Genomic DNA, 12594 nt, shown 5'->3' on the forward strand with positions numbered 1-12594 from the left:
TACAAAGGTAACAGAAAGTCATAATACACCACTTAAAAGAAGATACAGACAACAAACTAATTTGAATGTTGTCAATTCACTGTTACTGTAAAACTTGTAATGTCCTGAAACCTTGCAGCCCATACATGAGCAAAACTTGATAGCATTTTCCTGAAATTTGAAAACAATCTTAAAAATGTATATGATATTACCAATAAAAAGCTGTAGAGCTGAAATAAGCTTTTCCAAACTATCAATAACAAAAGTTAAATTATTATTAACCATACTAGACGAAAGACTAAATTCTTTTTAATTCTCTCTTTAGAAAATATAACACAAAAGTATTGTCATATAAAGAGCAATCAAAGAATATGCAAGCAAAAAATTTAGAAAACGTACAGCAGCTTGACAGGTAGTTATTTAATAAAAACAAGATATTTTTCTGAATTTTGTATTGTCTGTAGTATTTGGCAGCTTTCTTAAACTTATAATTTGTTATAATTTCTTCCCTATTCTAGTAAATGTTCATTTTATATCTGAATTTATATTTGTAAGTTTGTATTCTTTTCCTTAAAGAGGCCCCAAGATTATACAAGTGCCTACTCCCACAAAACTGGGGTCCTTTCCTGGCCTGAAATATAGAAGACACTTAATAAATGTTTATTGAATAAATGAATAATGTTGGAAAAATTAAATGCTTCTCCTAAATGCAAATATTTACTTTATCGAACAGCAACCAGTGCAGTAACAGACATTCATTGAGCTATTAAACTGTTACAGTTGACTTCCTGGCAGAGGGTGGGTGCCCCGTTACAACTACTGATGACGTGGGGAGGTTGGAGTGGTTGGATAATTTATCATATTCTGTACTACAACACAGATATGAGGTAAACTCAACTGAAAAAAACATCCTTATTGAGTTCTGCAAACCCAAAGAGACCCTTATTTCTCTTGGAAAAAAGAGCTCTTTGGGCACTCCTCAACATCAGTACTACACAGTCAAAAAAAAAAAATCTGGAGAAACCTCAGAAGTATTGCTGGATCTAAACTTTTTGCTCACTTATTTTAACAAATAATAGCAATTATGTATGGTGTGAAGAATCTTCATTTGCATATGCTATACATTGGTAATAGTAAACTAAAAATAACTTCAGGAGTTATTACCCCAAAGCTCATCTTGTTAATGAAAAAGTTCAGAGGAAATGATATTTATTACACCCTGCTAATTAGTTGACTATCTGGGGGTAGTTTGGGTAACTTTGGATGAAAAAAAATGAATTCCTTTCAAATGTTTCAAATATTCAAGCTTATCATATAATATTAACTTTGACATTTATTAAGTACTTTGAAATTTTTGATGCTTTATCAAAAAGAATGATGACAGTAATGAATTTTATCACAAACACTTAAAAAAAATCCATGAAGTGACAATCAGAAACAAAAAGATGGTAAGGAGTGTGGAAGTTCTTTTTGCAAAAGCATACTAGCTAATAAATATTAAAAAAAAATAATTGAATTAGAACAATATTTGCAACTACTAGTATAATGATTGATTTAGGCAAGATTATCAGTGGATGCTAAAATCTCATTGGGTGAAATTATTTTCGGAGAACTTAAGAATCACAAAGTCTCAAAAGCATCTCATCATAATTACAATATATTTCCTCTACAAAGGAAAAATGCTACCTTTCAACTAAGAAATCCAGAGCTAATTCCTTAGACAAGTGATCAAATTTAGCCTTGCCAATAAGGAAAAGTGATACTATTTTCTTCCTTATGTGATGCAGTAAGAGGGACACAACATTATCCATATAGAATTCTTGCAAAAATATAAATATTTAATCTGAATCTAATAATGAGGAAAAACTCCAAACTGAGGCACATTTTGCAAAACAGCTGCCTTGTTTTCTTCTAAAATGTTAGTCTTCCCTAAAAAGACTAAGGAACAATTCCAGATTAAAAGAGACTAAAGCACATGACAACTAAATGTAAGATATATTCTTGCTTGGATTATGGAATTAAAAAAGAGAAGATCAGGGGCCTTATTGGGGGAGACAATCGAGGAAATCTGAATACAGAAGGACTTCATATTATATAGCATTTGTCCAACAATGCTAAATTTCTTAGACATGACAATGATATTGCAGTTATGTTACAGAAGGTCCCTGTTCTTATGAAGATAAACATAATTCACCAAAAACCATTAGGACTCCCAGCATACAGAGGAAATGCTATATAAGAGAATTTGAGAGGAGAGTACTACTCTACCTAGGATAATCAGGAAAGACCTTTCCCAAAAAGAACCTTTCAGTTGAGATCTAAAGATTGAAAGGGAGTCAGCCATACCAAAAGTTGGGGAAACAGCATTCCAGACAGAGGGGACAGTGCATGCAAAGGCCCTGAGGTGGAAAATAGCTTGGATATTGTTTAAACTAGAACACTTGCTGGCTCTTGGTCAGCTGGCCATTGATCACTGCTTTGAGGTGCCACATCTTTGATACTTCATGCAAGAACAGCAAGCATTTAATGTGAGGCCAAAGAGGGCAGAAAAGACAACGGGGCATAGTTTGAATTCTAACACTGAGGGGGACTAGGAGAATGGGTTCCTGAAGTCAGGAGGTAAACAAAACCAAGGTCTCTGTAGTCCACACTGAGGAAAATTCTAGAGCTGCTGCTTTTTAAGACAAATCAGTTCAAGTCAACCTACCTGCTTACTCCTATCATTACCTAATGATGACGATGATAATGACCATGACCACAAGATGTCAGTTACATGTCATTGATTGCTTCCCATGTGTCAGGTTCTGTGTCAAGTGCTTGAGCTCATTTAATTCACTCAACAACTCTATGAGGCAAACAGTATTTTCCCCATGTTACAGATTAGAAAATAGGCTCAGAGTGGTTATTTAACGTGCATAAAGGTCACATGGCAGAAGCACATTTGAATCCAGTCTGTCTAATTCCAAATCCTACTCTATATACTGTTATCTTAGTTGGTCTCCAAATCTCCCTGGTAGTACCTTTTGGCTGGTACTTTGTCAAGGAGGCTAAAGAAGCCAAAAGGTCATTTTGATCCCAGGGGACTTTAAGAATCATCTTGAACTTGATGGAGGGTTGGAGGGATGGGATGTGTGTGTGGTGGGGGTGGATGGGGAGAGAAAGAGAGCATGCAAAAGCACACATAATAGAAAAAACTGGCTTGAAGTTACTCAGGATTCTTTTGGTTCATATGCTACACTAAACATTATTCAAAGGGCACTGCATAAGCAAACAACATTGTCATAATCCTGAAGCCTGAATTCAAAATGCATTCATTTCTTTTTACCACCAGAGATTCAGAAAAACACACCACAGTGATGTGATTCTCAAGTTTGTGCCTTTGATAATCAAAAAGCTGAAAAACAGAAGGTTAACATTTATATATATATATATATATTTAAATTATGAATGCAAAATAGCAGCCAAGAATAAATTTTTATATCAAGGTTATAAGCAGATGAAAAATGACAGTCTGTACTAGAAATGCAAACAGACCATTAATTATAGCAACCCCACAAAGCACCATAGTAATATGCAGTTTGTAATACTTTACCAAAATTTACATAACTGTATAGTCTCCTCTCAGATTCCAGAGATTCTATTTTTGATAAGTAGCAATTCAAAAGGTTAGTTGCCTCATCTATGTTATTATTCAACACCTATGAATGTGCAATGGTGACACCTTGAATTTACACATTAGCTAACAGGATAGGGTGCTTCTGGCTCTTTCTTTATTCATTCCAGCACTACTCTGTGCCAGGCATAGTGCACAGCCCAAGGGATACCCAGACGAATAAGACACACAGTCTGTCTCCAGAAGAAGTGCCAGTCCAAAAGGGAGACAGACCAGCAAACACATAACCCCAGCAGAGTTTGGACAAACTAAACAGATAGAAATCCAAATGACACATATGTCACAGTTTGTCTCCCAACCAGATAGCTGCAATTATCCACCAATCACAATAGTGACATTAAATAGAGCTCTTCTTCCTCCCTTCCTTCTTTCCTTCCTTTCTTTCCTTCTTCTCTTCCTTTCCTCCTCTTCCCCTCCCTCCCTCACTTCCTGCTTCCCTCCCTTCCTTCCTCTTTCATTCAATAACAACATTCAGTCATTAGTTAGCAAGACTATATAATAATAGTAACTTATATGTATTTCAAACTTACTGTGTGTCAGGCAATGATAACATTATTTCATGTATGTCCCAGGAAGAAGGCACAATCATTTCTCCATTTTATACATGAAACTGAGGCACAAGGTCGCCAAGGTCACACATTTGGCAAGTGGCTAAATAAAGACCCAGGCACTGTGTCTCCAGAATCCAGGCTCCAAAGGACATTGCCTGGCTCTATCCATTATGAAGTAGCATACCTGTCACACTACTTGAAGCCATAATAAGAATTCAATGATTAGAGAACATTTTGGAATTTCTAACAAAGGCCTTCCAAGCAAAGAATCTGTCTTTCAAAAATCAAAGAGGGGAAAAATAAAAGGAGGATGAGAGGAAAAAAATGCAGTGTTCACTGTAGGTCTTCTCTGGTTTCCTCCCTTGGGAGCACAGTGGCCCTCCACCTGCATAAACGATGAGAATTGGCATTCTGCTTGATTAGTGTACATCTGTTACAGGGCTCAGAGTGCATTAAGCAAAAACAAAATAAGGATGGAAAAGAGCCTACTAATTGAGGCTGGCCCACGTGTACTGTTTTGAGTCACAGTGGCATTTTTCCTTCTTTTTCACCAGCAGGCACATATGCCCCCCAAGTTGCAACAATATTTTAAAACAATTTAAATCAAGCTTGATAGCTAATTATCCTAAGGTCATACTGAAGAAACAAACCACCAGTACATCAAAAATTCAAGACTGTCTAAGTGTGAAGAATACAGCATTCATTTTTTTCCCCATTAAAAAACAAATGGGAGAGCTAGCTTTTTTATTCCCTGAGAATAACTGGCTTTCAAAAATCATCCAAAACAGACCTCTTAAGACATTTCACCTCTGCTCTGAATGTTTTAAGCTGGCCCTCTGATTACAAAATGTTCATGTGAAATCTCATCAAGATGCTTTCATACGATGAAGAATGTTTTATAAATTGTAATGGCTTTAATCAGCGCCCTCTTTGAAGTTATTTAACTCTACGATGTAGCCCAACTAGTGCTTCAATTATGTCATTTATCGACTCTGTATTAATTAAGTATCATTATAGAGACTGATTTATATACTGTTCCCCATCTCTCTTACCAGATGGTATAGCATTCTCCCCCTCTGACACTCCATAAACATCACCTGGATTCACTCATCTTTCTCCCCAGCTGAATGTTTAATCAGCTCTTAGTCATCTTCAAACTGAATTGCTCCTCTTTTTCCTCCTCTTCACTAGATTCTATCAATACAGTACACAAAGTCCAAGTGATGTAAACATCAGCCAGTAGTATCTACAAAGCCAAGTTCTATAAACAACTCATTCCCACCTCAATGAATTCTTAGCCAATGCGGTGATGCAATTTTCACAGTAAAGTGAAGGGAGAGCCTTTTGCTTCCTTAGCTGATTAAAACCTACAGTCAGTGTTCAATTATCCAGGGCAATGGAGAAAATAACTAGGAAAAAAATGTGTATTTGGCAATGGAAATACAACAGACAACTTGGCCTCAGTGGAGTTACCTTCTGAATGATATTTCATTTGGGCTAATATAAAAATTACTTTGCATTCTTGAGCTTGCATGCTGAGAAAAACAGCAGGCAGAAGTCGCAAGGTGTATGGCATTGCAAGAAACCAGCCTAGAATTTTGAATCGCTTTGGGTGATCCAAAAAATGGATAATAGAGAAATGGAAAGGCTGAACTGCTTTTCTCACAAAATATAAAAACCAAATTAATGGGACTATCATACAGTCACCTCAAACTCAAAATGTCTAGAAACCAAACTTGTAATGTTTCCCTCTAAACCAGCCTCTTCTCCCAACCCACACATTTCTTTTCATTCTCCAGTCCCCGAGCTAGTATCCTTACAGCAGGGATCATGAGTTCAAATATCATGACCCAAACAGGTAACATAAACGAATAAAGTATATGAGAAAAGGGGGTGAGGGAAACTGTGGCAGACAAGAGAGGATGCGTCCCATCAGCAAGGACTAGGTGGCTATTCTGCTCAGCTGAAGTTTGTCCAACAGAACATACCAGATATGTCACCAGATCTGGTTTTTCTCTGAAACCTGCAAATCGCTATCATTATGTAAACTTAGGATTTTTAAATACTCGGCTGAATGGAACACAGATTTGTCACATGGATTTTGATCCTTGCCTGTCAACTTTGATGACTTCTCCTTCCCCCTTCAAATACAACCAGTCCCCAAGTTTTTTTTATTTCAAATATTAAGGGGGTACAAGTGTTTTTATTACATAGATGAATTATATAATGCTGAAGTCATGGCTTTTAGTGTACCCATTACCAGAATAGCGTACATTGTACCTGATAGGTAAGTTTTTATCACTCACACACGTTGCATCAAGTCCTCCGAGTTCTGATAATTTTTTTCTTACTATTCTTCCTGCTGCGTCATTTCTTTCCATTCCCATTGCCATCATCTATGTTGTCATTATTTCACATCTGCACTATTAGGAGAGTAATCTGTCTTTCCTTCTCCAGTGCATGCTAGGCACAGTGACCAGATTGAGCTTTCTAAAACAGTGGTTCCTACACTTCGATGTGCATCAGAATCACATGGAGGGCTTGTTAAACCAGATTGCTGGACCCCACCCCCAGCTTTTCTGATTCAGTGAGTATTGGGTGGGGTCTAATAATATCCATCAATAAACTCCTAGATGAGGTTCTTCATGTTGTTGTTCCAGGGACCACATTTAGAGAACCACTGCTCTAAAACATCACCTACCTCTCTCAGCTCTAACGTATTCCATGGTTCTCCATTTCCTCCACACTAAACTTAAAACTGCCCAACCTGCTATTCTGAAGTCTTTAAACCTGGTCTCTTCCTCTAACCTCAAAATGCCATTTCTCCTATCCCCTGACTCCAGCCAAACTGGTCTACTGGTGTATTACCCAAATACACCATACACTCCCATCTTCTTGACCTGACCTTGTATAGTATGTCTTTTCACCTCCTTTCTCTTAGTCAAGTTCTAGGTTTTCATTGAATACATCCAAAACCCCCACCTCAATGAAACCATCCCCAATCAGACTTCCATTATATCCTCTAAACTCCTCTAGCATTAGCTCTCCAGGTTTCTTGGGGCAATCCAAAGAACATGGTATTTAAAGCCAGAGACTCTGAGTTGGAATCCTAGTTCTTTCACTAGCTATGCAGTTTGATAAGCCATGTAATCATTCTGAACCTGTTTCCCCTTCAGTAAAAGACAGATACCTATACAGCAGTCCCCAACTTTTTTGGCACCAGGGGCCAGTTTCATGGAAGACAATCTTCCCATGGACTGGTGCAGAGTTCAGGCAGTGATGACTGTCCGTTTTCATAACAAGCCATGGACCCATAACAGGCCCAGGGATTGAGGACCACAGCTGTACAATATCTAATTCTACTGGGTTGCATAAAAATTAATGGAAACAAACTATTTAAGCCTTTAGAGAAGTATTGTATAAAGTAGATACTTAATAAGTGGTAATTTCCTTTCTTCATCCCTTTCCCCCAACCATGCTTTCAGCAATAAATATAAAATATATTATACTAATCACATATTTTAAGCTTACTTTCTTTAATTTTAGCTAGATAGAATACTTCTGAGGGCCATAGAAAGAAAACATCTAATTCATCTTAGTAATTCTTGTGCCCAGAAATTTCCAATTAACTGGTAAGCCCTCAATAAATATTTACTAAAAATATGATTAATTTCAGAATATAAGACAAATGGTTCCATGAAAAAGTTCTCTTGAACTTAAATCTCTAACTAATTACATTTATTCTTAAAATATCTAAGACAAAGCAAAGGTATTTTACATTCAGAAAAACTGAAAAAGCTTTAGTGGGAGTCCCATTGATACTCAATGGTGAATGAAATAAGTGTTGCTATAAAAGCATCAATAAAGGAAAAGTCTTCTCTTTGAAGTGAAGTTGAGCACAAGGAACACAAATGATGGCAATACATAGAAATAACAATAATGAATCTGGATGGTGGCAACAAGTAATAGGCTTTTTTTTGAGGACATCTGTCATGTAACCATGTGACTGTTGTACTTCTAAAATGGCTGGCAATCCTAGAATCAAAGGGGCACAATTAAAAAAAAATGGCTGACCATATCGATGATTGCACTGAAAAGTGACCAAACTGGTCAAATCAAACTGTTCTCTAAGGGGTCCTCTAGTTTTGAAGCCAAGCAGCAACAAATTACAATATACATTCTGTTCTCTAGTGTTGCTGACTTCTACAATATCCCTAGACAGGCTTTAATATCACTCACTCACATAGAGCTAAGGGCGAAAATACTGGAAAGAGAGAAAGGAGCTATTTTCTTCAATCAGCAAGTCAAAACATCATTGTTCATAAATATTATGGCAGAAAAAATAATGATTTAATCTGCTGTATTGGGCACCTGGATATTTTCCTCCAAATACAGAGCAAAATGCCCTAAAAGTTCAAGTTGTTTTAAAGTTAGGATACAGAGGTTACACGCTTTGGTCAAAGAGCACTAGGAATTGGGTGACCTGGTTTGTCATGAGATCCCTGACATGGTTTACTACGCAACCTCTGGCAAGTTCATTTCAATAGACATTTCCTGAGTGACTGCTATGTACCAAACATTATACTAGATGATAGAGACATAGAGGTAAAAGAATATGTAATCAATGTCTTTCTGGAAATTACATTCTAGTGTGAAGTCAAGCAGTTGGGAAAGACTGGGAAGTTTTTCACCAAACTCATTTTCCTTTCACTCTGGGCATAAAGATAGACCAAATTTCCCAGCCTCCACATAATGGCATTCTAGCCAGTAGAATGTAAGCAAAAGTGAGGTATGCCACATCCAGGCCTAGATATGGATAACCACAGAAAACATACCTCTAGGTTATCTACTTGCTCTCTGTGTTCCCTTATTTGCCAGCTGGATGCAGAGGACTCTGATATCTCAGAGGTGATGGAGCCACAGACGGAAAGAAGCAGAAGGTCACTTGCTGAATACCCCTTAGGAACTATCACATGAACAAGAAAGTGACTCCTATTGTGTTAAATGACTGAGATTTGAAGTTGTTTGTTACAATAGTTAGTCTATCCTACCAAAGCACAACCCCAAACTACTTCTAAGACATTGTGATACAGAGTGTGCACAAGATGATGTGAGACTACCAAAAAGAAGTAGTTCACTTGGGCACAAGTGGATACCAGAGAGGGCTTCCCAGAATAAGAAACACTTAAGATGAATCTTGAAGGATGGTGTGTGACAATGAGAAAAGGAATGGAGGGTAGCAGAGGAGAAAGCACATACAAAATCATGAAACCCTGGAAATGTGTCAGTTATTCTGACCACTCGTATGTAGAGTAATGCTGGGAAATGGAGCTGCTCCATATGTATTTGTTGAAATGACTGATAAAGAGTGGAACCTAAATGACCTCTGGTTTTTATTTTGGGGGATGCAAGACTTAAATATGTGAATATATCTAACTCTCTGAGCTTTTATTTCCTTATCAATAAAATAATACCTCTTCCGTGTGGTCTTTCAGGTTATTGTCAGAACAAATAAGATGCCATATGTGAAATATCTTAAAGTACTATATAAAGGCCAACGTTATCATATATTTGTAAATGTTGAAAGAATAGAGTTATAAAAGTTGAGTTCAGTGAAATATGGCTGGCTATAAAATCAGTGATAAATTATAATCAGTCTAGATCTAAAAATATTAAGAAAAAGTTCCTTTTAATACTGAGACTACAAGTTGCTCACCCAAAACCTTAGAGGCTAACAACAGATTTTGAAGTCCCATACTGTAGAATTCTTCTGGTACTTCTAGGTTGTAGCCTTGGTTTCTAAACATCTTCATTATGCCAGAAAAAAAAAAAATGCCAATGAACCCTGGTAGATCACTGTGCATTAAGTCATCTGGGAATTTATTAGTCTTATAAGTAGTAGTTCTTAAGTAAAGATTTCTGGCAATTGCCCAGTTTTACAAAGCAAAAGACCAACTCCATAATTTAAGTCTCATGACCAGGCAGAGCATGGTGAATGACCACTGCTTGCTGAGTATGTTATTTCAGGGGGTAATTGAGGTATTCTGGGAAGTAAACTAGCCATTTTAGGACTTCCCTCCTGGGAAGATTAACTATCCAAAAGGATAAGGTCCAGTCATTGTTTTACTAGTCACAAAACCTTTAAACACTTTACAAAGAACATTATTTTTAGCACTATGACATCAGTGTAACTAGTTTTTCTCTCATAAAACTTCTGACAAGTAGTTTTAACATGCCCCATCTTCCTCCCTTGGGAAGACATCTTATCCCTGTAAAAGAAAATTGTCTGTTTCCTTTTCTCTGCAATTGTATACAACTCCTCTTTGACTGTGTTTCCTAGTTGCTGAAGTCTCCTTCTCAGTTATTTTATTTTCATGGGTGTAGGGTGCTAATTAAGGTTAAGCAATTATGTCTCAATTCCAAACAGCAATTGTACAGAATAAATAACTTTCCTTTACAACAGATACTAAAAATCTAGTGTTGAGGCTCAAATAAACCCTATCTGCAATTATTTTTTACAGTTTTAAAAAATCTTAAACCCAGCTGCAATACTAAGATGGTGCTTCTTATATCCATGTTTCTCAAACATTTTATCACTAATGTGTGACACTACCATAATAACTATTAACGTCTACACGTTAATTTTTAGAGCTTTTATCCATTGCAATACTGGGTTTCATTCCTAGGACTGAGCGGCAATAAGGCACTTTGACATGACCTCAATCAGGACTAAAAAGAAAAAGACAAGCATTAATTTGCCCTAAAACAATACCTCCAAATATTTATATAGACTTTTATAGATAATCAAGTATGTTTCATAAGTTTACCTCATTTAATCTTAAAATTATTTTGTACATTTATTATTCTTTATCATCCCTGGTTAGTAGAAGAAAATTATAAGGCCCAGAGAAGCTTAAGAAACATTCCCAAGGCCACACAGTTGTTTAGGAGCAGACCCAGGTCTGTATCCAAAGTCCTCTAATTCTCCAAATCTTTCTACTACATCACAGATGGCCCCCATCATGTTACCCACTCTCTTTTTATGTAGCTTCTCTAGCTACATGGAAACAGTCTGGCTCCCTCTGAAGTCATTAGGAATCTTTGATGAAAGGCAGACGTGAATTCAGTTCTTCCTCCAATGAGAATACATAATATATTAGTTATATAAGGAATGTTATGGGATCATTGTGGATATGGAAAGCTTGAAAGCTTTTGAAAGGAAAGCACAAATGATGCTTGGAATCCTGAAAAGGCCAAAGAAGATATTACAAACAAATGACCAAATGTGGAATGGGGGGAAATTCCATTAACAATCAGTATTTTCATTTCAATGGTTTGTTTTTATTTCATAAAGGCATTTCTTTCATGGAAAACTCTTGTTTTTGAAAGGATTTCAAATAAACGTCATGACCCACCTGTAGATGGAGAAAGGAGTCACTGATCGAATGAGGGATGCCACAGCCCCAACCTTGGCAGCTTCCACTGCCCCCCGGAATCGGTATTGCACTGTCCTTGAGTAGTTGAGATAAGGTTGGTTATACACAACAATCTTCCCTTTTGCTTCTGGGGCCCTTCTCCTCAGTTCATCGAAAGAGTTCACCACCAGAACTTCAGCTGTAATGCCTAGAAATAAAAGTCATGCAGGATTAACTTATAGTTTCCCATCAGCCAGGTTGAATTGGCACACAAAAGGTCACACATGCTCTTTCTGCTACATCTGGCAAACTGATTTGAGATGATCAAAGTTTTAGAGCCATTTACCATGGGAGAAAGATTGTGGGGTTAGCCAGTTTCCCAAGAGAGAGAAAAGGCATTCAAAATAATATAACATATGACTCAAGGTTTTTCAACTCACTTGACCAGCTGGTATTAAATCACAAATTGCTTGAAAAGATAGCTTCTTTTTTTTCTTTCTTTCCCACCCAAAGAAGTCATGAATTTCACAGGATGACGCTAATTATTTATTTAACAAATGCATTTCAGAAAGCTTCCCTTAGGATTAATAAAACACATATTTATCTTTTCATAAAACTATTTTGATATGTTGCTAAACAACCTACAATGACATAACACGAAGGTTGGCAGTTTGTGAAGAATACTTTTCATAAATCCAACTCTTAACAAATGGTTAATGTAACCTCTCCCAAGAACCACAAAAAAGTCAGCTTGTTTTCTTTCCTCCTTTGTATAAAAACACTCTTAAAGGATGTGGAAACTTCCCATGCTTCTCAATTTACAGTACTTGTTCATCACCAAACACACCACTATTCTTCAAATAAAAATTTTGAGGACATTGTGTAATTGTCCTATAATCCTGTTGTCTTGGTTGGAAGAGATGTGTCTCCTTTTCTTATACCACACGACTTGCCCAAATCTTCCTGATTAGGGAAC

The 12594-nt window shown here is 36.8% G+C and overlaps 1 protein-coding gene across 1 annotated transcript in view; it reads right to left on the minus strand.

Moving 5' to 3' along the window:
- CPQ (carboxypeptidase Q) overlaps nt 1-12594 on the minus strand; it is a 434372-nt gene that overhangs the window by 278555 nt on the left and 143223 nt on the right. Inside the window, exon 3 of the mRNA XM_045560416.1 lies at nt 11619-11826. Within this exon, the coding sequence (XP_045416372.1) occupies nt 11619-11826 (208 nt within the window). The remainder of the gene's footprint in view (nt 1-11618; nt 11827-12594) is intronic.

Source organism: Lemur catta, chromosome 9 (assembly GCF_020740605.2).
Source record: "Lemur catta isolate mLemCat1 chromosome 9, mLemCat1.pri, whole genome shotgun sequence".
In the NCBI taxonomy this organism is placed as follows: domain Eukaryota; kingdom Metazoa; phylum Chordata; class Mammalia; order Primates; family Lemuridae; genus Lemur; species Lemur catta.